The sequence below is a fragment of the Cydia pomonella genome, chromosome 16, assembly GCF_033807575.1.
Source record: "Cydia pomonella isolate Wapato2018A chromosome 16, ilCydPomo1, whole genome shotgun sequence".
Classification (NCBI taxonomy): Eukaryota; Metazoa; Arthropoda; class Insecta; order Lepidoptera; family Tortricidae; genus Cydia; species Cydia pomonella.
In genome coordinates this window covers 15468060-15495224 of record NC_084718.1, presented here as the reverse complement: position 1 = coordinate 15495224, position 27165 = coordinate 15468060, and the positions used below count along the sequence as shown (strand labels likewise).

The 27165-nt window shown below is 36.9% G+C and overlaps 2 protein-coding genes and 1 long non-coding RNA gene across 6 annotated transcripts in view; 2 read left to right on the top strand and 1 right to left on the bottom strand.

The window, feature by feature from the left end:
• Nucleotides 1–27165, bottom strand: part of LOC133526559 (sialin) — a 33151-nt gene that overhangs the window by 4839 nt on the left and 1147 nt on the right. The window contains exons 2-8 of one of the 2 annotated variants that reach the window (XM_061863233.1): nt 20032–20246; nt 15643–15730; nt 15171–15319; nt 14116–14263; nt 13500–13666; nt 13004–13153; nt 11850–11982 (exon numbers count right to left, since the gene is read on the bottom strand). In XM_061863233.1, coding sequence (XP_061719217.1) covers nt 11850–11982; nt 13004–13153; nt 13500–13666; nt 14116–14263; nt 15171–15319; nt 15643–15730; nt 20032–20246 — 1050 coding nt within the window. Of the gene's footprint in view, nt 1–11849; nt 11983–13003; nt 13154–13499; nt 13667–14115; nt 14264–15170; nt 15320–15642; nt 15731–19527; nt 19536–20031; nt 20247–27165 lie in introns of those variants that run through there. The other variant, XM_061863235.1, reaches the window with a different exon arrangement.
• LOC133526561 (uncharacterized) lies at nt 4–11016 on the top strand. 3 transcript variants are annotated; one of them, XM_061863237.1, is made up of 11 exons: nt 4–160; nt 1553–1612; nt 2183–2254; nt 2688–2759; nt 3479–3550; nt 7053–7124; nt 7642–7713; nt 8565–8636; nt 9314–9382; nt 9755–9827; nt 10859–11016. In XM_061863237.1, exons 1-10 carry the CDS (start codon nt 109–111, stop codon nt 9799–9801), a joined length of 660 nt encoding a protein of 219 aa, XP_061719221.1. In that variant the 5' UTR covers nt 4–108; the 3' UTR covers nt 9802–9827; nt 10859–11016. The 3 variants fall into 3 exon arrangements, with proteins under 3 accessions (XP_061719221.1, XP_061719223.1, XP_061719222.1); XM_061863238.1 differs by having other exon boundaries at nt 9–160; nt 1556–1612; XM_061863239.1 differs by lacking the exon at nt 7053–7124.
• Nucleotides 23499–24669, top strand: LOC133526448 (uncharacterized). The gene is made up of 2 exons (XR_009800725.1): nt 23499–24063; nt 24313–24669. It is a non-coding gene; the product is annotated as an uncharacterized LOC133526448 (long non-coding RNA).

Below are 27165 nucleotides of genomic sequence, written 5' to 3'. Positions count from 1 at the left end.
AATATAAAAAATATATAAAAGAGACATGGCAGATACAACAATGCACAGTCTAACAAGAAGATATAATCGAATTCAAACTGTCGTGAGTCATACATCAGAAGTTACACCATGTGGAAAGTTTTACTTTTAGCCATTATGGCTTGCCTAATTCTAGCTGATAGTAAGTATACGTACTTAATTAGTTTTTTGTGAAATATTTCATTTTATACAAGCTTTTATAAATAATAAATAAATATTATAGGACATTATTACACAAATTGACTAAGTCCCATAGTAAGCTCAATAACGCTTGTGTTGAGGGTACTTAGACAACGATATATATATAATATATAAATATTTATAAATACTTAAATACATATAAAACCCCCATGACTCAGGAACAAATATCCATCATGCTCATGACACGAATAAATGCCCTTACCAGGATTTCAACCCGGGACCATCGGCTTCATAGGCAGGGTCACTACCCATTAGGCCAGACCGGTCGTCGCAATTTATCACTGACTACATTTTCCTTCAACCGGCAACTAATACTCATTGAGACAATTATAATAAAGCTAAACACTACCTACTATAAAGAGTCGTTGTTTTATCGGAGAGTTCCTATGGCCACCTCTTGTATCCATCGTCCATCATCAGATCAGTTCGATGGTACTATACCTACCATAATATTGCATTGTCACCGAACGTTTCAACTCAATCGAATAATGAGAAGTGGGTCTAATCTAGCTTGCAAGATTTGACCCGAACATACATGCATTGCACGTTGAATACCAACTCATTAAATATTTGTCTGCCTTGCCTCTTGCCTGTGTATAATTAGGATCGTGACTGAATGTTTATACTTTATCCAGCACAAGGGATAAGTTCGCCGTATTAGACCGCGGGCCAGGAGCATATATCGCCTCCCGGCTGATGAATTATCAGATGATAGTATAGATCCTATCATGAATTTAAAAAATAGTCAGCCGGTTGATCAGGTAAGATCGTCAGTTTATGACAAGAACGTGTAAAAAAAACTGTAATCGCCTCCCGATTGATATTGTGTCAGATGATAGTTTAGATGCTACTCCAAATAAAAAAAACCGTCAGCTTTGCTTTCTCTATCATAAAAAGGTAAAGCGCTTGTTTTTTACATGTTCATTCGACGAGCTGACTTTCTTTCCACCGCGATACAACCGGCTGACAATTATTTAAATTCACAATAGCAGCTAACCTATCATCTGACACAGTATCAAACGGGAGGCGATGACTAATTTGTTTTACGTACTTCGGTGGCTGCCATTACCGGTAGTACTATTAGTTATTCTGTGCCATTACTTAGCCCACCAATGTAACGGTAGCTGACGTCCACAAGGTTTCATCATACATAGCCGTTAACCACTATACGCGTTATCGCCCGGGCGGCGATTGGTCATGAAAATCAGTTCCTGGGTCGCGGTTATTCTAAGTTTATGCAATAGTGTTACATACTACTATGTGGATGTGGGTATGGTATCTGCACGCAAGTTCAAATAGGTACATTGATTGCGCAACCTTTCTGATTCACAAGCAGGTTCAGCTACTAAAAGCAAGGATTCCGGGGATTCTACTGAAGCCAAAGGAGGAAAAGGTAATTAATTACAATGCAACTTTATCGATTAACTTTGGGTACGTAAATACATGTACTTATAAGTCACAATGTGGAAAATGTTACTAGTTTGCCTAGTTCTAGTTGTATCGTCTTCGAATCGTAACTCGTAAATAAAACCTCTGCCTTGTCTTGAACCCAGCGCCTGCTATCGGCATGATGCGGCAAGGGATCCTTCGGTACATTACCGAAGCGTCCTCAGACATAGCGAGGTATGTTTGGGAATGCCTAATCAGGCGTTCTCAGGCATAACAAGGTCTGCCTACCAACGCCTAGGCATGTCGAAAATACGTTGGTACCTATGCCTGAGAACACTTGAGGGATGCCTCGATATTCCCAAGCACACCTCAGCATGCCTAAGGACGAGGACGTCTCGGCAATATGCCGTGGGATCACTTACCATGCCATGCCGATAGTCGGGCGACGGAATACATTTTTTTTTTCTAATTTTAATATTAGTATGCCCTTAAATGGATCCCCCCTCTTTTTGTTACTCCTGTATATAATACCTATTTGCACGGAAGTTAAAAGACTGGTTGCGTAAACTTTCAGATTTACAAGCGAGAGCTGCAGAAGCATATAAAAAACTTGTGGAATCTGGCAAATTTGGCAAAGGAGGGAAAGGTAAATAAAATGCATCTTTATCCATTAACTTTGGTACGTATATGCCTATTAATAGTATCAAATGCGATAGTAATTCTGTCTGTATGTCTGTCAACACTTAAACCGCTGAAGTGATTTAGATAACGTTGGGATTAATAGTTATAGGTTTAAGCCCGGAGAAGGATATAGAATAGTTTTTATCAATTATTAATATCGTCATAGCCATCATTCCACGCAGAGCAAGATGCGGGCAGAAGCTATCTTTTTTTTGTAATATGAAAAGTTTTACTTTTATCCAGAATGGCTTGGCTATACTAACTTAAATTGTCTGCCTGTCTTGAGTGACGATATTGTATAAATATTCTTTTATATGTTTAATATTTCGATTTCGCTTTAAAACATGTGAGTACGGTACTTATTTGCACGGAATTTAAAAGACAGTGGAAACTTTCAGAATTACAAGCGAAAGCTGTAGCAGGATATAAAAAGCTAAAGGAATCTGGCAAACTTGCCAAAGGAGGAAAAGGTAATTAAAATGCATCTTTATCAACTATAACTTTCTTACTAATATTAATGAATGCTCTACTCTCTCTGTAACTCTGTCCATTGGTCTGTCACCTCTTCTTATTACGCTTAAACCGCTGAAGTGATTTAGATAAAATTGGGAATAGATAGTTTTAAGCCCGGCAAGCCCATAGGGTAGTTTTTTATCAATAATTAATATCATCGTCATCATCATTCTACGTTGACAAATTCGCGGACGGAAACATTTTTTTATTTGTAACATACAGTTTTACTTTTATCCAGCATGGCTTCACTAGTTCTATTTTATCGTCATCGCATCGTCAAAGTAGTAGGTAGCTGGGTTAAAATTATTTCCGTCATCTTGTTTCTGACCACTCTGTCACGCTTGTATTTGTGTCTTCTATCAAATAAATAAAAAAGTCGAGTATTATTGGCGCTATTGCATTTCTTTTCAGCCATAGATTATAATTTACATGGGAAAAATTAAAAATAAATTTCGTCTCATTCAAAAAGCTACACTCAGTCACGTTTTTTGATAACGAAAATAATTTTGACCCAACTGGCTATACTTACATCAAATACTTGTCTGTTTTGTGACAAATAAGTATTGTATATTCATTTATATGTTCAATATTTCGATTTCGCTTTAATACATGTGTGTATGGGGTATAGTACCTATTTACATGGAAGTTAAATGACAGTATTTGCGGAAACTTTCAGAATTACAAGCGAAAGCTGTAGAAAGATATAGAAAACTGAAGGAATCTGGCAAACTTGCCAAAGGAGGAAAAGGTAATTAAAATGCATCTTTATCAAATAACTTTGGTGGGTATAAACCTACCAATATTATCAAATGCGATAGTAACTCTGTTTGTCTGTCTGTCACCTCATCACGCTTAGACCGCGGAAGCATTTAGATAACTTTTGGAATGGATATATTTTTAGGCCCGGGGAAGGCCATAAGATAATTTTTATCAGTTAATATTTCCATCATCATAATTCTGACAAAGTCGCGGGCAGAAGCTATTTTTTTTGTAATATGGAAAGTTTTATTTTTATCCAGCATGGCTTATCAGTTCTATTTTTATCATAATCGCATCGATAAATTAGTAGCACAGATTATATAATAGTTCTTACAAACAGCTACTTATCTCTCAAAGAAAACGCAAATACCTACCGTTTTAATACCTACACAAAAATACAGTGACCTTCAACGCGCCACTTCCCGCACCGCGCGCACCGGCACCACGCTAGGGTTGCCGACGCTTAGAAATGATTTTACAAATAAGTATGTACCTAATTGTCAAACTAGCATTAAAACTAAATAAATAAATAGATAATTAAATAAAATGATAGCGTATAATAACTATGAGCAAGATAAGTAAGCAAGTAAGTAAGTAACTAAAAAATACACAGACGCGAAATACAAGCTTAAGACTAGCTAGGTAATAACAAGCGATCTCTTCCAGACAACCAAGACAAGAGATAAGCTGTAATAAGTAATAATAATATTCCGTTCATACGTTTCATTCCAACAAGTGACTGCGAAACATTTTAAAAGGACATCTTCCTGCAGTAACCGTAGTGTTTACGCCGTTTTATAAACTGCGCAATGAACGCAGCAGAAAAAACAACGGGTTGCACTCCGGGAGTGCCGGCAGAAGTGAAAACTTGAATATTAACGTTGTGCATTTTTGATATTTTGGAATGGTTAGGAAATAATTTTGCACGAATTGCTTTAGTTATCATTATCAGTATAAAAGTACTATCATTTATGTGGTAATATACAATATTCATCTATTGCTATCGTACACAAACATGACAATTTATATTAAATTAAAAATTTAACACTTCAGAACTATTACAATTATTTAACAGTAAAAAGACAATTTATATGCAAACATGACAATTTATATTACATTAAAAATTTAACAACACTTCAGAACTATCACAATTATTTAACATTAAAAAGTTTATCTCTCAGAAATATCAACTTCCATCCATAATTTCAACGACTCTTACACTCTTCATTACTAGAACCATCATGGACTTTTTCGATCAGGTCAGGTGTCAATCTGACGAATCTGTCGGTCACGTGACCTGTGGCGAGTTCAAGATTTTTTTCCCATTACAAAGAGTGCACAGCGCCGCTTATGAAGTTTTCACTTCAATAATTGTAAACCTTCGTGTAGGTAGTTTAAAACTAGATAGATTTATGTTACACAATAAAGAAAAATATAAGAGAAAATATAAAAGACAATTTGAGTTTCGTGTCGTGCGTCGTGCGTTGTGCGCGTACACAATGACGTCACGTACATTTTTAAAGAAATTCAATACCACCTTGCAAGGTAATTAAAAATAATAACAATAGGTGTACTTATATTGAGAATGTCTACTTACTTTTCCTATCTATCGGAAGAGCAAAAACGATATTTTTTACTAGTTTTGTTGTTTTTGCATCCATCCACACTACAAGCTGTGTTATGTGTTCGTGACGAAGACATTACTTTCGCATAAACTTTGGCATATTGAAGCGCGCGGCGAGGTGAGGTGAGGTGAGCGCGTGTGACAACCAACTGGCTTACTTTTGTACCGTGAACGAGACGAGATTCGTAGGCATAAATCCGAGCGCGCGGAGAGTTCCATAGGCCTGTTTTAGCTGGGTCAAAATTATTTTCGTTGTCTTGTTTCTGATCTGACCACTCTGTCACGCTTGGATTTGTGTCTTCTATCAAATAAATTAAACAAGTCGAGTGCTATTGGCGCTAATGCACGTCTTTCTAGCTGTAGAATATAATTTACATGAAAAAAATAAAATAAAAAGATTCGTCTCATTCAAAAAGCTACACTCCGTCACATTTTTTGATAACGAAAATAATTTTGACCCAACTGGCTATACTTACTTAAAATACTTGCCTGTCTTGAGTGACAAATAAATATTGTATATTCTTTTCTATGTTTAATATTTCGATTTCCCTATAAATATGTGTGTATGGGGTATGGTAACTATTTGCACGGAAGCACTAGACCCTACTCATAGTGTTGTGTTCCTGCCGGTGAGTAAGGTTGCCCATCCATAGTTATAATACGCGAAATAAACACAAGCTAGTAGTCTCCAAGTTTCGTCTACAGAAAGTTAAAAAATCGTTCATGGGAAACTGTGTAACATTTTATAACAAAGTACCCTTAGAGGCATGGAACCTGCCCTATACTTCAATCAAGCAATATGTCAAAAATGCACTTCTCAAAAAGGGATACTATAAAATAGAAGACTACTTGGGAGACACGGAATCATGGCCAAGTATCCAGTCTCAAAAGCTGTAATAGTTTTGCGTGCAGTGTCCCGGAGAGGCATATGGCGCTGTAGTTTCTAGCTGTTCAACCTTATGTATTAATGTTTGTTATGTTTTAGTTATTTTGATGATGACATTGACATATTAAATACATAGTAGTTAATTATTCTGTAGAACTAGTTTTAAGATTGTTAGCTCAACAGTCTCTTGACGTGAAACATGTATTTCATAAAAATTTTTATTTTTTTTATTCTTTGACATTTGGAGAACCTTTACACCTCCAAATCTTATTAATGTCATTATTATTGTGTATTATTATTTTTCTCAGACCGTGGGGACCTTATACATCTCCAAACTTAATGTATTAACCGTGGAGACTATACGTCTCTGTCATATTGTATAATATACTTGACTTGGTACATACTAGTTATGTATTCTGTAGCATTAGTTTATGAGACTGCTAGTTTAACAGTCCAGACGCGGTTTATTTATTTAGTATAAATTTTATTTTGACACTTGGGGAGACTTTACACCTCCAAATTTTATTAGTATTAGTACTCTGTCATTGGGGACCTTTTACATCTCCAGATTTAATGTGTTTTTAACCATAGAGACTATACATCTCTATTGTATTGTAGTAATTATTTATTTTAAGATTATTATAATGTAATGTTTACCCAGGTATTGGCTGTTGTATTTATAAATGTTGTTATGTATTTTTCATGTCACTATATGATGTTACTATAAATGTTGTATTGACTTGTAAAGGAGCCCTTGAGGCCTACTTGCAAAATAAATTTTTGAATTTTGAATTTTGCCAGAGCTCAACGAGGGGGGGCGGGTTTAGGGTCGCCAACGCGCATGTTACTCCTCTGGAGTTGCAGGCGTACATAGGCTACGGAGACTGCTTACCATCAGGCGGGCCGTATGCTTGTTTGCCACCGACGTAGTATTAAAAAAAGTGACGGAAGTTAAATGACAGTGATTGCGAAAACTTTCAGAATTTCAAGCGAAAGCTGCAGCAGGATATAAAAAACTGAAGGAATCTGGCAGACTTGCCAAAGGAAGAAAAGGTAATTAAAATGCATCTTTACCAAATAACTTTGGTGCGTATAAATAAACCTTCTGATATTACCAAATGCGATAGTAACTCTGTTTGTCTGTCTGTCGCGTCTTCACGCTTCATCGTTAAATTAGTAGGTAGCTGGGTCAAAATTATTTACGTTGTCTTGTTTCTGACCACTCCGTCACGCGTGTATTTGTGTCTTGTATCAAATAAATCAAAAAAGTCGAGTGCTATTGGCGCTATAGCATGTATTTCTAGCTGTAGATTATAATTTACTTGAAAAAAAATAAAAAAAAAATTCGTCTCATTCATAAAGCTACACTCCGTCACAATTTTTGATAACGAAAATAATATTGACCCAGCTGACTATACTTACTTAAAATACTTGCCTGTCTTGAGTGACAAATACATATTGTATATTATTTTCTATGTTTAATATTTCGATTTCCCTGTAAATATGTGTGTATGGGATATGGTACCTATTCGCACGGAAGTTAAATGACAGTGATTGCGGAAACTTTCAGATTTACAAGCGAAAGCTGCAGCAGGATATAAAAAACTTAAGGAATCTGGCAAACTTGCCAGCGGAGGAAAAGGTAATTATCTTTAGCAAATAACTTTGGTGCGTATAAACCTTCTAATATTATCAAATGCGATAGTAACCCTGTTTGTCTTTCTGTCGCCTCTTCACGCTTAGACCGGGGAAGCCTCTAAATAACATTTGGAATTGATATACTTTTAGGCCCGAGGAAAGATAAAGGATATTTTTTATAAATAAGTAATTAATATTTCATCATCATCATTCCAAGCTGACAAAGTCACGAGCGGAAGTTTTTTTTTTTAATTATGGAAAGTTTTCTTTTTTCCAGCATGGCTTAATTGTCAGTTCTAGCTTTATCGTAATCGCATCGTTACATTAGTAGGTAGCTGGGTCAAAATTATTGCCGTCATCTTGTTTCTGGCCACTCTGTCACGCTTGTATTTGTGTCTTCTATCAAATAAATGAAAAAGTCGAGTTCTATTGGCGCTATTGCATGTCTTTCTAACTGTAGATTATAATTTACATGAGAAATTTAAAAAAACAATTTTGTCTCATTCAAAAAGCTACACTCCGTCACATTTTTTGATAACGAAAATAATATTGGCCCAGATGGCTATACTTACTTAAAATACTTGCCTGTCTTGAGTGACAAATAAGTAGGTACAGTCAGCGTCAAATACTTCGTAGCAGTCAAAGTGGCCAAATAGTTCGGTACACCATACTAAATATATGGTGTACCGAACTATTTGGCTACTTTGGTTGCTACAAAGTATTTGACGCTGACTGTACCCATCGTATGTAATTTTCTATGTTTAATATTTCGATTTCGCTTTAAAACATGTGGGTATAGGGTTATGGTACCTGTTTACACGAAAGTTAAATGACAGTGATTGCGGATACTTTCAGCATTACGAGCGAAAGCTGTAACAGGATATAAAAAACTGAAGGCATCTGGCAAACTTGGCAAAGGAGGAAAAGGTAATTAAAATGCATCTTTATCAATTTACTTTGGTGCGTATAAACCTACTAATATTATCAAATGCGATAGGAACTCTATCCGTCTATTTGTCTGTCTGTCTGTCACCTCCTCACGCTTAGACCGCTGAAGCATTTAGATAACATTTAAAATGGATATACTTTTAGGCCCGGAGAAGGACATAGGATAGTTTTTATCAATCATTAATATAATCATCGTCAGTCCACGCCGACAAGTCTCGGGCAGATGCTCTTATTTGTTTTGTAATATGGGATGTCTTACAGTTAGCCAGCATGGCTTGCCTAGTTCTAGTTTTATCGTCTTCGCATCTTTAAGTAGCTGGCTATACTTACTTAAATAAAATACCTGCACGTCTTGAGTGACCATACTGTCTATTCTTTTCTAAGTTCAATATTTCGATTTCGCATTAAGCTATGTGGTATGGCACAGTCAAGGAATTTAATTTCCAACTCACCTAAGGTTCAATATTGTACAGCAACCTCACTATAAAAGCTAGCTAGAGCACGACGTTGCTTTGACATCTCGCAATTTTCGAACAATGAATTACGAATGACTAACAACATTCCAACGAAATGTGCAGGGAACTAAATTCCTTGATTATACCGTACCTACCTATTTGCACGGAATTTAAATAAACAGTAATTGCCGAAACTTTCAGATTTACGAGAGAAAGCTAAACAACTTATGAAATCTGGGAAACTTCGAAATCTCGCCAAACGAGCAAAAGGTAACTAATATGACAATTTATCGATTAACTTTGGTACGTACATACGTATGTGCATAAAAGTTATAAATAATAATGTGGAAAGTTATACTTTTAGCCAGCATGGCTTGCCTGGTTCTAGTTGTATAGTTGTGTTGTTATGTAGTTGTACTTAAATGCATGTTTTAGTGACGAGTTATTTTTTTATCAACAAGCAAGTTTATTTGAATATGATATTAAATTGACATTATAGATTGCCTTATTACTATTCGTGACGAGATTGCCTATTCTTTTCTAAGTTCAAAATTTCGATATCAAACTATAGGTAGGTAATTTGTGGGTATGTATTTGCACGCGAGTTAACACTTAAATTACAGTTATTGTGAAACGTTTCAGATGCTTCTAAAAAACGAAAAGGAGGCGAAGGGGGAAAAGGTCATTAAAATGCCACTTTTACCTATTAACTTTGGTACGTACATACATAAATTTATAACGACTTAGGTACTTGTAAATTTTTGCGACATGTAAACTCAAACGTCGACATGGTAATATTGTCCGCGCACGCAACGCCTGCTCAATGGGTATACTACAAGCCTGAATATGTCAAGGATACGGCTGTATACAACTGTGTTAAGCCGAAAGACTGCTCTAAGACGTTGAATGCTTGCATCTACAGTTAAAGTTAGGGCCCAAAAGGAGCTTCGCCTTTAAATGAACAGCCTTCAAGACTCTTGTTAATTGTATTTTGCGGACAATAGTTCCATTTTTTTGATAAACCACAATTATGTCTTTCTCTACCCCTCCCCTCGAATTTTTGGATGCTGACTGATGATTGTAAACCTGGAGGATATGGCTGTAGTAATGTGTTCTACCGAAAAATTGTAGTCAGGCCAAGCTAAGTTGGCAGCGATTTTGATAGCATGCACTATCCAAGTGTTAGGTACGAGTAAACATCATAATTTGTTAGAGGTTCGACGTTTGGACAGGTATAGGAGACCATCCCACCTCCGGACCTTAACCAATGAACCATACTTTAAAATAACTAAAAGTAACAATGAATATGGGAAAAGGCTCTGGCCAACATACCTGCCTAATATCCTGAACAGCTTACCCAAACAAGTAGTAGAAACTTTAGAAAAACATCCTGATAAAATAAAGAGTACACTTAAGAAAGCACTGATTAATTGAATTAATTTTGTTACAAATAGTATTATAATAACATGTAAACACTAACTGCCAACAGGACTAATTATATACTTAGTTAAGGCTAAACTTAGTTAACACAATCTCCAAATATAGAGATTATAACTGAGTGCTGACTGTACCTCAACAAAAAATTGAAATAAACAGATTAAATTTTGAAATTTTTGAATTTTTTTTTTGTTTAAAACTTTCTTGACGTAGCTTTGTCAGAGTCCTAGTAAATGTTATCTTTAAATGTAATACCCGATCTCCCTGCCAACTAACAAGTGGAATAACTATTGTGTTTGTGTGTTATAGCGCCTTAATGTGTGGAGTGAATAAAATTTCAAGCTCCAGATAGTGCGTCTACCAACGTATCAACATAGATATATACGTGCATCAAGCGCATTTGGCCAAACGTCCAGGATAATTATGTATGGAACTACATTTTAAAAATATATGAGCAGAATACAGTACACAGGTTCTTTAATTTTCCTCCCATTTATTTTTATTTTAACTGATACGCAACATGAATGAAGTTAAAATCGTATGCCTGAGCTTTATCCTCGTGCCGCCCAATGTACATTACAATGTACACTCTGTTTTATAAAAACTAAGTAGCATTTCTTTTGTCTCTAAACATTTATAACAAATTAAATTCAACCCAATTAGATATATTTCAAACTTCCCTAGCTATAATTTTGTATGGTGGGCTACTCGAGGATTAGCTGGATTACTGGATCAACAACGAGGTTATTCTTAGAATCTTAAATTTCATTATTTTGTACAACCTGAAATATAGAAAACGTTTCTTAGCATAATGCTAGAATGTTTTTAGTATCTTGAAAGATCTATGAAAGTATCTCTCTACTAGAAGTATTACTAGATACTTTTTAAAGACCTAATAGTTTAATAACTATTGCGAGAAAAAAGTATGTAAGGAGTATAGGTATATTTAGATATTGAAATCATGTATAAAATTATTTTCCTAAATTTTACCTGAACCAAATAATAGTAATATGTTGACCAAAAACCATATATTAATATTGATTAATGTAAAAATATGGTAACACAGTGGTAAATGTCGTATTTTCATATAAATCGGGACGCAACCAAGAACCACTGAGTTACTGTGATTAAGAATATTTACAGTTGTTATTTATTGAACCAAGCTATCGGGATTGATAGCCTAATTAAGCCTCTTTGTCCAGAAAACAGAAATTGAAAGTAATGGCCAAGTATTCTGATATATGTACTACGAAAACGTGTCCTAAACGTATGTACAATGAAAATAAAATGCCCCCCTTACCAAACAAAGTGCCAATTTTCCTAGCCGTTGTTGTGGTGATGTTGCCGCGTCCTCGCAGCCAGTCCAGGGTCTTGCTGAGCCCCATGCTGAAGAACCAAAGGGTCAGGAATGGCAAAGCGGTGGTAACGGCATTCTGTAAACAGTATGAAGTTAACACTCGCGACATAAGTTTTTCAAGCATAATAATATGAATACAGAATAAATTAAGATCAGGGTAGAGCACTGATTAGAAACCGAACACGCTAAATTTGCATCGATATTGACTGCAATGACGCTCCTTATGGATATGTATCCGTCGGCGGCCGATCCTAAAGTTCCTGTGTAATGTTTTGACGGTAGTCACATTATTAAACCGATAGATAAGTAGGATACTATACTCGTTAGGTGTGTTAGGTAGCTTCATTCGCTTTCAGACGCCCGAAGGGCAAACTGTTCAGAAATAACGTCGACTTAAGGAACGACTGGAACGAGACAATGATTTCACGATTAACGATATGCCTAATTTCATGATCTGCCTGATTTTACAATCGGCCGCCGACATATGTATTGTAGGTACAGTGACAATACATGCAGTAAGTACTTGACGTATCACTTAGCATAAAACCTTAATGTCCTCCGACTTTTTTTCAATGTAGTTAAATTTTGTGTTATTTTGTAAAACGTGTGCTAGAATTGATTGTGCGTTCAAATGAGGAAATGATCCTCTTTAAGTATTATTTTCGATAACACGTTCCTACTCACTTAAAAATAAGGCCTGTTTAGATTACATTAGATTTCTTTATTTCACGATGAAAATTATTAAATTACACTATAACTTTGCTACATTCGTCAAAAGTATGTTTATCTTCTCATCATGATTGTCAAACATTACATTATAAATTACTTGAACAAAGCTGGCTAGCTTAGCTATCTCTGCTGCTGACTACTTATGCTATATTTGTGTACTGATAAAGGCACGCAAAACTATGCGGATAATTATGTTTAAATGGCATTAATACATAGACTGACCTGTCACCTCGATCAGGCCATGCCCATACTACTTAGCCCCAGTTGGAAGTATTGGAACATGCATGCACCAGGATGGCCAGGAAAGGTTATATCAGCACCCATGGCACTGGCAATTTAACATGAACTCTGTTGATGTGTGGACTGACCTCAGTCATTTCGAACTTGAGGACTTGCTTCATGTACATGGGCAGCTCGATGAGCAGCATGTACCAGCCCCAGTTGGAGCACGCGTGCGCCACCAGGATGGCCAGGAATGGAGGTGATGTCAGCACCGCACGCCATGGTACTGGCAGGTTCTACAGAAAAAAATAACAGTTAATGGTACCGAACCTTTTTAGGGTATACTCTTGTTCTGAGGCCTTAGCCAAAAATGACAACTTATTAATCTATCAGGATGACAGTGCGAGCGAAACTTCTTTCTTTCTCTTCTTCTTCTTTTCTCTAAATGATTGTCGCTTGGTTAACTTTATTCAAATTTGATAGGAAAATATCAAGCTCCGAGGTTTTTCTATTCAACGGATCATCAATTTAGACGCGTAAAAGCGCAACTGGTTAACATAGGAATTATATAGGATGCAAACGAGATTAATTAATGAATTCAGCTCAGGATGGGGAAGACGGGACTCCTAAGATGACGAATACCTTATGACCGTGATCATCACTCTTCCCTCCTAAAGACGTGACGATCATGTTGCGCTCCTCTGCGCTGATAAGAGGCTGCTGCTGCGGAGAATCTTGAATCAGTATCACCCACAGCAAGCACCAGATCGCTGCCAGTCCCCCCATAACATAGAATACACTCTCCCAACCTGAAAGAACAATGGGTAAATATATTTATTTAAAACTTATTCTTTGGTTTGATCTAATTTACTGGCTGCTCGGAACAGATCTCGACCATAATCCTGTAATACAATCAAAACGGACGATAACTTGTTTTTCTGCGGCTATTTCCATTATGATATTAGCCATATTAACAATGAACTCAAGAGTAATCCTAACGTTAAGTAGTAAAAAATTCGACTTGTAATAAAAACTTTACGGTCCTTGAATGACAATTATGTCAATTGATAGACTTGCTAATCAGCTCTCATCTCATTTAACATTATGCAGCACCAAAATGGGGCCCACCCAACCAATCAAAGTGTGGCAATATCTATCACAGAAGCAGAGTTCATGGCGTTAATAGCATTAATTCTGTGACCTTTTCCTATCAGCCGTATTCAAAATATTATTTAACATTAAAATTAAAAGGTCTTACCCAGCTGAGCTGTGAGTATGCCCGCCAGCAGCATGGAAATGACGGTGCCTAGCGACGTTCCGGCATACACTAGGGCCGCCATGACACTCCGCTCGGCTGGCGGCGCCCATTTTGACAGTAGTACGTGCATGGCGGGAAAGGTGACGCCCTGGAAAATAGCCGATGTTAACACATAATTTTCATAACCCGAATGTATTTCGGGTTCCGTTTCTGTACATAAATAGCTGCCTTCTTAACTCTTCCTAGTCTGCGATTTTAACCAGATCATCAGTCCATCTTGTTTTGTTAAATATCCATTTTGGTTTCTTCCTCTGGCTCGGTCGCTGCTCTAAAACCTTTCTGACTCAATTCTGCACTATCGGTTCTATGAGTTGTTTTGTAAAGAAAATATCGCTGCATTGCCCTTTTAAGTGAATTTGAGGCTTTTCATTAGTCCCCACAAATTTGTACTACAAAGATACCAGGTGCCCAAAGGGAATCATAAAGAAGGTAAAAGAGATGGAAGCACAGAGAGAATGGGAAGAAGAGACTGGATGAAGGCAGTCGAAGATGAAGATTAAAGGCATAGATCACAGGAGAACCAGGTATCTTTTGAAACTAGGTAAGAGCAGTCTGAGACTACTGACGGGTATTATATCGGGCACTGGTCATAATACTCTTAATAGACATCTTAAGATAATGGAAATTAGTAGAGACGCCTCCTGTCCACATTGTGGTTAGGTGGAGACTAGCTTACACTTACTAGCAGAATGTATTATGTATGCGACACCGCGATATAACACAGTTGGTAGAGACACACTGAAAGAAAACGAACTAAAGGACGTCGAACTCGAATATGTCCTTCTGTTCTGCAGGAAAACCAAAAGATTTACGTGGGAATGCCGCTGGGACAGTATCCTGTAGCTCCAACTTCAGGGAATAGGGCTGAATGGCTCGCCCGACACCCGCCGATGATCGACAGCCCGCCTGCTTTCGGCCGGGCGTCCCTACTCTACATCTACCAGGTGCTCGGTTCGTAACTCGGAAAAAAGGCCAGCCGTAACAGTAACGCTTACCCCACCAATCCCCTCGCCGACTCTCATGACCACGGCGGCTGCGGCGGCCCACTCAGCCATAACTGGTGTAAGTAACGTGCATACGACATTGATGGTGACGCTAAAGAACATCACCCACTTGGCTGAGAAAAGCTCTGCTATTCGCGCCCCTGAAAATTTCAAAGTTTAACATCATGGACTTAAGCATAGATACGAGTATGTGTAATTTGGCCAGGGTCTGTGGGACTGTGAAAGGGTGTATTTACGACCCCTGTTGTTAGTTGTTAATGCCAATGAAAAATCCCACGTGGGTGATGTACGAGAATGAATATAAGAAACTCGGAGACCATAGGCTGTTTTGGTTTTACCCTGTTAATTATTTGGACTTAAGCACAGTTCCAATGACCACTTTCAATCTCCATCATCAGAGCCATCATTTTAGTATCCGAGAAATAAAAACAACTTTAATAAAAAGAACAATATGGAAACTCACCAGGAACCTGCGAGATGAAGTACCCCCAAAAGTAAGAACTCATCACGATGCCTTGCGTCGTGCTACCCCACGTAAATGGACCATCGATCTGGAAATACAAAAAACATCGAATTTATACAAATATTGTACTATACTAATAGAGTATATGATAATGTATAAATCCTTATTGTTTCTAATTGCAAACTCTGCCTACTGAAATCAATGCTGACTGTACCTAATCATAGTATAACTGTCTAACAAAACAATGTAAGTACTCCGTAAAAGGGTAATTAATAATTATATAAAATTGTAATTTGAGACCAACTTGTTAGTTTGCTATTACTATTCAGATCCGGGAATTTGGCAGTTGCTCATCTCATCAGTGAAAGTCAAAGTAGCCGCCAACCAAAGGAGTTTTAAAATTTTGGCAAAATTTTCACAAAAATGAAGCCATATGCATAGGGAAACTAGCTACCTATTTTCGTAATTTAAATGACCTTCACACAGTCAGAGATCGTCGACACCATCAAATTTATTGCAGGAGAAACGTTACGCATATTATTAGGCCTCGTTGTACACGACGGCTCCGCGTGAAAATCGACGTCTCTAAATTCGCTGTTACTCGTACACCAACCTTAATTGGTGAGCCATTCGTTTTCATTGAATCTTATTGAAATTTGACGCATTATGTCTCACGTAGGTGATCGAAATAAGCCTTATAGTTTGCCAGCTCGAACATACGTATGTCATAATAACTCTCCATAAGTATTCAATATTTGAAACATCCACTTCCAACTATCTCTGTTCCACTAGAGAGGGCGTATTTACTCTCGGGCCAAAAACCAAAGTGAGAGGAACATAGAGGTACAATAAGTATAGAGATGAAATGGTAGAGCCGGTAGATGACCGAATGAGATGCTCTTATGGAACTTTCAGTAGAAGTAGCAGAGAAAGCGCTTTGTCCTTGTTACGGTTCATTTTTTTAAATTCCCCACCGTAAATTTTAATATGACTTATGGTGGGCAATAAATAACCCGACCAAATTACGTAGGATGTTTTTGGTATGTTGTCAGTGCCCCTAGTGTAAATTTAGTCGGTAGCGAAACGTGACGTACGCGTTTGCGTTAAGTCTCATTTTGTATGGGTTTTTGAACAGCGCGCCAAGCGGGACGTTTTGGAAAGTCAAAAATCTCATACAAAATGACACTTAACGCAAACGCGTACGTAACGTTTCGCTGTCGAAAATATTTACACTAGGGGTATACTGAACTATTAAAACGCGATTTTAATTTTGCGCATTGCGTATGTTCTCTCCCTTAAATACGGGCGCACGCGTACCTATAGCACATCTAGTTCATCCTAGGTAGGTACCATCTATGAAGAGGAACCTCGCCGTTGCTTTTGGGTAGCTATACTGAAGAGAATTGTTAATAGAGGTGGATTGTCAAAGCTTACTAGAACATAGGCCAAAGGTATGGGTATGGCGCCATCGCTCGAAAAGATGCCGCCATACCTTTGGCCTATGCTCTAGTAGATGGCCCCACTTTTTGATATTTAACAAATTTAACACATATCAGTGAAAGAATAAGGATCAAAGATTCATATGTCGAAACATGGCAGAAAATTTACTGTGGCTAGGTGGCTACAAAGTTTACTTTGACAATCCACCTCCATTTCAAATTATGTTTGACTATATCTAACCTAATCTTTGGCCCATTGCACCAAATAAAAATAAAAAAGATAAACCACTGAAGGTGAAAACATATTGAAAACCGGGTCTATCGCTAATTTATTTTGTTACTTTTATTTATTTAACTATGTATTAAAACGTGTTTTATAAATATTATGGTGTTGATTTAGTTGTCAAAACATCAACTAAAATAAATTCTTGTTCCCGCAATACCTTTTAGGACAGTTTTCAAAGATCGGTAACTAAAGTGCCAAAAAAAGGAACCCTGTGCCTTTTAGTTTCATCTTGTCCGTCGACGTATATGTCAAACATAAATTAGGAACTTAATGACCCTTTAACAAATCTAAAATCTAGACGGTTTAAAAATAAAATTTCTTGGATTCATTCCAAAATTATTTATTAGGTACTTAATTACTTTTATTAGGTATTTCAGCTGACACAATTAACATGCGGATTTTGCCGGGCTTCGCGAACTTTTAAAGTTCTCATTATTATTAACTCATGTAAATATTTAAAGTTTATGACTGTTCCACTCCGAATTGCTAAATATAAATAGAGACGTCTCAATTTTAAGAGAGATTTAATGCTCTGACACGGTTAAGGTCTTTGATGTAGGTTAAAAGCTCAATTCGAGTAAACAAAGAACAATGATAGAAATAGGCAGTAAGTGATCACTAAATATTTTCAAAACAACTGGTCGCATACGAGTTTCATAAAAAAAAATGATACAGGAGGCAAACGAGCAGACGGATCACCTGATGGTAAGCGATTACCGCCGCCCATGGCCACCTGCAACACCAGAGGGGTTGTAAGTACGTTGAAGACATTTAAGATTTTTCTTAAAGGTTTGAAGGTCGTATCGGTCCGGAAAAACCGCAGGCGACAGTTCATTCCACAGTTTAGCTGTGCGAGGCAGGAAGTTTCTGGAGAAACGCACAGTTGAGGACTGCCAACCATCTAAGTGACACACTGCAGTGTTTGGTCGGTCGGCTGAATTGGATGTAACCTCGATAGGCCGCAATGTAACTTAAATCGCATGCGAGACGCGTGCCGTTAATTGCCGATAGGTAGTAAGAGTTCGAATCTCACTCGATATTAGGACGCATTATTCACTTTACTCTTTATTCAAAAATTGATTTTTTTTACAGACTTCTCTATCTGGGCTCTGTGTTAAGTCCAAAAATTGATGGTAATAACTGTTCATAGGAATCAGAGATCAGACGTAGGACGTTGTACATAAAATAACTTTTCAACTGTCAAAAATGTGATATTAGGTTGCACCGAGTACTATAATAAAAAAAAATGCATTTATTTCAGACAAATAAGTGTCCATAGTTTGATAGTAACAAGAAAATACTTAAATAACTATATTAGTACCTAAATTTAAGTGAAGCGAGGACCGCTACTACGCTCCGGAGGCTGTCTCCTGACATGCTTATTCCATCCTACGATTTTTCTCTTTTCAGTATCACCTGCAATGTCCTTACTGAATAGAGACGCCTCACTCAATGCATTAATTCAATATTTAGATATTCAGGTCATCAAGAATTCTTTGTGCAGCACTTGCCACAACTGTGCAAGCGCAAAGTGCAGGTATAATAATATAATAATGTTTATTGCTTTCACATTGGTGTTCATACAGATGTTCTTAATGAATAATATACAATAGGGTATTGCAATTTTATCTAACACTAACACATAAAACAATTATAACATACCTACAAATTACAGAATACACAAAAAAGATAAAAAGTTTATAGTATATGCCTATTTATGGTATTTGTTAGCATCTAAATATTCTTGTAAAGAATAGAAACAAGATAAACTAAATGGGAGCACAATTGACGCAGATGCCACAATCGGCGCGGCGCAGTGGCATATTTACAACACTGAAGTTTAGCCTCAATTCGACAGTCAGTTGTGAATATACTTGATAAATTTTTAAATGAAATACGGTGCAATTGTAATTTTGGCTTAAAGTGGGCTGAAAAACGCCTATGCAAAGCCTATGATTTTAACATAGCAATCTTGCGCAGACCGTGTTCAAGAGTTTTCCGTCTCCGTGACTGACGACAACAGTTATTTAATTGCCGGTTGTACTTAAATGAAGTCCTATGCCTCCCTCAGGTACCCTACTGCTGGCCTTTATTCCTCAGCATACCCGCCTTACAGATGTTAATATTCACACTTTGAAAGTACCTACACCTGACAGTTACTTCCTGATGAGTGGCGTTCCCAGCGCTTTTGCTTCCGCAGTCGTTGCTAGAGTCAACAACAGCAGAGTAGCTCCCCACATCACTCTCTTACGCCTTGGTGACGAAGTAGATCAGCATGCTTAAAATCGTCTCATCGTCATTCTAAAATGAGTCGACAGCAGCAGAGTGGCTCCCTACATCACCCTCTGACGTCTTGCTGGCGCTGTAGTAGAGCATGCCGACCTTGGCCACGGATAAGTTGAGTTGTTGGGGTCCGAGCGCCCTTAACCTGTTTAAGGAACTATCCAAAAGGATTACAGAGGTCACCGGTGACCGCAGAGCTGGCAGCTTCCTCGCTCAAAGAATCAGTCTTGCGATACAGCGAGGAAATACTGCTAGCATCTACGGCACCATGCCGCAGGGGGGTAGTTCTTAGTATTTTATTTTAAGACTACTTAGTATTATTTATTTTTAGATCTAGGTTTTAAGTTTTGTAGAACAGATTAACCTTCATAATAGACTTACTTCCTGATGAGTGGTGTTCCCAGTGCTCTTACTTCCGCAGTCGTTGCTAGAGTCAACAGCAGCAGAGTGGCTTCCTGCATCACCCTCTAACGTCTTGATGGCGGTGTAGTTGAGCATGCCGACCATGGCCACGGATAAGTTGACCTTCAGCCCGTAGACGATGGCCATGGCGATGGAGCCGAGGATGGCGAGTATGTACCGCGCTGGTACGACCCCTAAGGAAAAAATCTTGTTAATTTCAATGTTTTAAGATACATTTGAGGTAACAGGAGTTTTCTAATTGGACGAGAGTGGATAGAGAATGGTGGAGTGGTGGTGGATGCATTCATAAAAATATTAAATGATGTATCATCAATCATCACCTGCCCACGTCTCACTTAATGTTACTAATTCTTACTGGGCGCAGCCGCATAAGTTCTGAGAAACTCATTGGCCCACCGCCACGTAGACTTCGACTTCGTCTTTCTTTTTCTCTTTCGTCTTGTCTCAACAAAAAACCGGCCAAGAGCATGTCGGGCCATGCTCAGAGTAGGGTTCCGTAGTTATTACTCTTCCGTCACAATAAGCTAAACTGGAGCTTAAAGTATAGTAGATTGTTAACCAAGGGATGAACTGTGGATGTACGTCTTTTTACTATGAAGGGGAAACTTTTTGCGATACCTCAAAAACAGCTAAACTGATCATATCCGCTATAGTTTTCATTTAATGTCTTTCTTAAGCTCTACTTCCACGATTTTTTTCATATTTTTTGACCTATGTTTCAAAAGTTAGAGGGGGGGGGGGACACACATTTATACACTTTGGAAGTGTCTCTCGCGAAAACTATTCAGTTTAGAAAAATATGATATTAGAAACCTAAATATCATTTTTGAAGACCTATCCATAAATATCCCACACTATGGGTTTGATGAAAAAATATATTTTTATTTAAATTTACGTATTAAAAAAAAACTACTTACTAAGTAGATCTCGTTCAAACCAATTTTCGGTGGAAGTTTGCATGGTAATGTATATCATATATTTTTTTTAGATTTTTCATTTTGTTATTTTAGAAGTTACAGAGGGGGGGGGGACACATTTTACCACTTTGGAAGTGTCTCTCGCGAAAACTATTCAGTTTAGAAAAAAATGATATTAGAAACCTCAATATCATTTTTAAAGACCTAATCCATAGATACCCTACGCGTATAGGTTTGATGAAAAAAGATTTTTTGAGTTTCAGTTCTAAGTATGGGGAACCCCCAAAATGTATTGTTTTTTTTTTCTATTTTTGTGTGAAAATCTTAATGCGGTTTATAGAATACATCTACTTACCAAGTTTGAACAGTATAGCTCTTATAGTTTCGGATAAAGTGGCTGTGACATAATCGGACAGACAGACGGACATGACGAATCTATAAGGGTTCCGTTTTTTGCCATTTGGCTACGGAACCCTAAAAAGATATAGATAGGATATATGAAAATTACCTATGCCATTTAGTTTCCTTAAACGTACTTACTCATGCCCCGAAGTTAACGGAATTCAATTAAAACACGGTGTATACATTTCTAACACCAAGGGATTATGCCTATTATGATATGATATGAGTCATTGACCCATCATTGTCAGTAATTGATCAGGTGAAACAAAAGCCGGTCAGGTATGCAGGAGATAACAGATAATGATGGTTTTGTTTCTTTTGATTTTCTACCTAAACACTGTAAAAATAAAGGTTGCATTGCAATAATATGCAACATGTCACAGCCTACAGACAGCATTAGACAGTCTAGCGGAAATGAATGTTATGCAGGACTTTTGTTTTTACCACTTGGTCGCCAAACTCCGACACTGTGCTCATGTGATTCAAATATTCAGGACACTGCAGATTAGCAGGACTTCTTAGCCTGGAACCTTTTTGTTACTTAGTATGTCCTGTATCTCTGACGAGACGTGAAAAAAAATTAAATCTAAATTTCCTGATCTGCCTATTTATAGTATTTATCGCTCTTTCAAATTCGAGCGACAGAGAGGCAGATAACGTTTTTCGATATATCGATATTGGCGGTAGACCCTCAGGCTTGGTACTCGAACGGCTGTGACCTCGCGTCAGTAGAACCGGGGATGTCCTTCAGACCCGCCAAGGACGTTCCTGTACTTACACGCATTGGTTTTGTCTGCACACATGCATTCATTAGTTATAAATACTTTTTCATTTATATTTTATTTATATATATTTTATTTGATCAGCTCGGCAATAAATTGTATTACTCTTTACATCTTCTCATCATCATCATCATCTCGTAAATTTTGTAAACTAATCAATATGCCTAGTAGGTGGGGAGCTGGCGATGCTAAATGTGTAGTTACTAGAACGTCGTAGAGTACTATTGGAATTCGAATAGAATGATTAAATGATAGGAATAAACAAAGGTTATATAAAGTTTACTTTTCTAGCGAGCAGAAAACGGTCTACAGATTTTTTAAATTTCGGGGGATTGGTGGAGGGTTAAAAACATAGCTAGAGAATGTACCTCTAATATAAAGATGAAATAAGGGTGGGGGCAGGTGACCGAACGAGATGCTCTTACGGAACTTTCAGAAGGGGTAGCAGAGAAAGCGCTATTATTTTTTGTCCTTGTCATAGTCTCACTTGTCTTTTCTGCCTACTTCTGTTTTCTGTCCTTCTTAGGTGCACGCGGACGCACATCTAGATACAATCGGCATCTATGGTAAAAAAAATCATTAAGTAGATCGTGGATTTGGTCAGTTTGGTTCAAGTTAATGCTATAATTTTGCAATAATTTTGCTTAATCTGACAATATTTGTATGCATTTCCTTAATTTTACGATCACAAGTTTGACGCCCGATTTTCACATTGTAACCGTCAGATTAAGGAAATGCGTACAAATAATATCACCATTATATCATTAATTTGGACTAAAATGACCAAATCCACAAGCGGCTTAACGATTTCTTGAGCCCCCACACAAGAGATCAATATAGTCGGCTAAAAGTGGTTAAGGTAGACTTCACGGGGTATCACTCATATCTTAATCTGACGCGCTCGAGTAACTACAAACGCCCCCTCTTGAGCTCCCCAACCATAGGTGCCAAAACACGTTAGCCCCCATCGCAATACCAGTTTGTTATCGCATCGCTATGTGAACTGAATAAATAAAAAAATCCGGGAAGTGTAGAAGTAAATACTTACTCTTTGACATATTATACCACTATGTGTATACATACGCTAAGTGGAGTTAGTGGAGTGGAATAAACAATGTAGGGCTTTGTTGGAGTAATAAGTCCACTAACTCTACATTGTAGGTTATGTAAGAAAGTTGTATAAATAAGTTAGTTTTCCTACTCCTCTACTGTTATCTGTCATTTATGCATTCATTAACACGAATATAAGAACATACATAAAAGATTTCAAGAAAAGTCTATATTGTCTATTCCTCATAAAAGCTCTTGTGCTTTTATAAGCTATAACCAAGGCCTGTCGACTTCCTTAGAAAGATATGACGCTTCATAATTGCGCATGTGTGGTCTGACGCTCTGGAAATAGATACCAGTTATTAATATAAAAATATTTTGCTACAGCAACATTGCTCCTATCTGACTTTGTCTATTCAACTTTGGGACAAATAAAATCATTTTTATCAAATATTTTGATTTATGTCACACTACCATATGTAAATTATTATTATTTTATATAAATTATTACCTATTTCAGTTTGTCTTTGTCTATGTTCATAAAATCTATGGAGGTCAGAGGCACATATACCCTCCATAAAGCCTTGCACTTGGGTCTGGCCGGTTAGAACATAGACAAAAGTCTGCAATGTCAATGCTGTCAAAGTCATTGACGCAAAACTATTTTCATTTTCAAAACTATCAGTTTTCATATAAAATGATTAAATAACGATTTATGTTGTTGAAATAGATTTATTGATTAATTTTTAAAATTAAAAATCCACCGCACAGTATCTCCGCTCAGACTCGGTTAAAGTTTAATCCATTGTACTAAACTAAGAAACAACAATTATTTCAAGGTAAGAAATATTTTAATCTATAAATAAAATAAGTGTACTATTGCCAAATTCAAATATATAAATTTATTCTTACCACCCTCTTAAGTCGCACGGCCGCTATCGCGTCCAAAATTACAATCTAAATTCATCATAGATGTAAATTCTAACATTGTTTTAGCTGGCAATTTAGAACTCTGGTAGCTATTAGCAAGGTTAGTAATTAGGGACATAGGTTATAGTATTGTTTAAAATGTGACTGTTTTGTTTTAGAGGGTGAACGTGAGCAAAAAATCCTTGGGCGTCATATCATTTCCTTGGAAAGGCTCAAAATCAAAAGGCACGGATCCGCCACATAATTGTGACTAGTTGTAGTTTCCCGGTGACCATCAACAAGACCGCTGCACTGAGCTGTGGAGCAGAAAGTGTCCGACAATCGGATAGATGTAATAACAACTTTGTCTGTCATATATTCATGTAATTTTTAGTTTTTTGGGCTGATATATGTGATATGATTACAAGTTACACTAATTGCAATTGTGGAGTAAAATCAGATGTGCCAAAGATCATGTTTTAGATATATAAAAATCTATATTAAATGCAATAAATAGTATATGTATATATATAAAATTGTTTTTATCATGAAAATTTTAATGACTTCTATTTATTGTTATGAAGGTGATCTGGGAATTAAAACATGCGCTAAAAATAGACAACCTAAACAAAAATAACTCCTTAAAAAAATCAAAAGATAATCACACGCACAGGATAGGTTAACTATTTGGTACCCACATCAATAATGAACCGAAATTACCGACCTGTGGTCTCATTGAATAAAATTCATATAGGTATGTAGATATTATATGGAAGTGTCACAGTTAGTTCAACAAGCCCCGTCCGATACATAAATTTGTATAAAAAATGACTTTTTTCCTGCCTATTGTATGTTTTTCGAACGAATTAAGCTCTTTTGATCCTAATATATAGGAATAAAAACATTTATAACTTGATAATAAACTGTATTGTTACCTTTTATATTGAATAAACTTTAAAATATAGATATCATTATCTCTTAGGACAAAAGATGCCTGTGATTTTGATTAATATGTAACATAATATTTTTTTATTTGATAAATACTAATTTAAAAACCTCACCCCAACAAAAACAAAAAATGAAAAAATACAAAAAGAAATTCCGTCGCCGGGATTCGAACCCAGAACCACTAGCTAGAACTGGATCACTACCTACCAAAACCCGCCAGGCTAAACCGGTTGTCAATTTTAGTACTGAGATACAAAGAGAGCGCCACTAGTATAAACGAACTTTTGAAGGGGGCATTTTTTTGTATGGAGTTAGCGTTCTTCTCCTAGTGAGTATTATATTCTTTGGCTATAACGTTACTGCGATTAATGGCTACCAACCTAACAAAACCAAAACGAATACAGTTTTAAACTAAGTGCATTGCTGCTAACTTACAAAATATTCATTTGGTTGCATAGTAAAAATAATTACTTCATAAGTCAGAAACACGCATGTGACACCCGTAATATAGCAACACCCATAGACTACGAAGACCGCTTAGCGTTGCTTGTTAGTCTCCGTAGGCTACGGTGGCCAAAATTGAGAAAAAACTGTCCAAAAAATTAATTTAGCAAGTAGCAAGTACCAGGGCCTCATGAGTTACGAGAAGGTGTCGCTGACCGGCCGGCCGCGGAACAAGGTATGCTCGCGCGTCTTGGCTATATATTTTTGCTGTAATTTGTTTACCTAAATTAAGATTTATTTTTGTTGACTCGTAGGAAAAATATTGTATGCAACGTTGTATAAGTAGGTCAAAAAATTCTCGTGGCGTATTCCTTTACAATGTTCGCCTACGCCTTCGGCTCCGGCTCACATTGTTACTCACGCCACTCGCCTTTTTTGACCCTTCTTATACAACTGTTGCATAAAATACTATAATATATTTACAGTACATATGGTGCTACTTTTCCGCACTAGTGCGTAAAATAGCACATTATGTAACTATGTCGAAAATTTAAAGGTTCATATGTACTGTAAAACGTTGTACGATACATGTGCGAATAGATAATTCGCAACTCGTGTCGATTTAAAACACTCCTCTCGGTCGTGATTTAATTTATCGCCACTCGTTATGAATTTCCTATTTTTCGCACTTGTATCGTAAATAACTATTTCACCACACCAGCTGGTAAAGGTTCTCTTGGTTGTTGAAAAACAGATGAGAAAGTTGCAATTTATCCACATGTGCGGCAAAGTAATCAAATGCAAACTTTGAGTTATTTCCTTATGTTGGCTGGTAGAATTGATCGACTTACATTATGGTTTTGAATGATTATTTAAATAACATTCATTTTGAATTGATTTTGTTTGTTATTTTACAGTTACTATTTTTCTTTTGTTGGTGTGGTGAATTTTTGTGTTTCACTCGGTGGTAAAGTTTGTTTAACCCTCGTGCCTTGAAACTCTCGCAACGCTCAATATTCCAATTCTCAACCTCATTCAAAATTGAACCACGAGCGTAGCGAGATATATATATATAGGATACCCATGTACTAATAAACAGGTAATAAATACCATAGTTTATTATCGTCAGTTCGTCACCTGTTGCATCCAAGTTGCATCAGGCGACTCTACTCGGGAATATAGGACCCAAAAACTAACTTTTATATAGGTACCTAGTTAACATGCAATTAAAAAGTACCTACCAATTTTTTCTAGGTTTTAAATATCATGGTTACAGTTTCTCCAACTATTACCAAAAAAGTAAGTAATAAAAGTAAGTAATTCATCCAGGAAAGTAATGAGTAGGTCTCGTTTATTATTATACCGCATGTTGACCAGGAGTGGTGTTAAATATTTTCCACCACACCAACTGGTAAAGGCCCTCTTGATTGTTCAAAAACTAATGAGAAAGTTGCATTTTATCCACATGTGGGGCAAAGTAATCACATGCAAATTTTGAGTAAGTAGGTTCCTTATGTTGACCGGTAGAATTGACTTTTGAATGATGATTTTGAATGATACATTTTATATTGCGTTCATTTGGTTTGATTGTTTTGGTATTTCATAGTAAGTATTTTCCTCGCGTTGGTGTGGTGAAAATT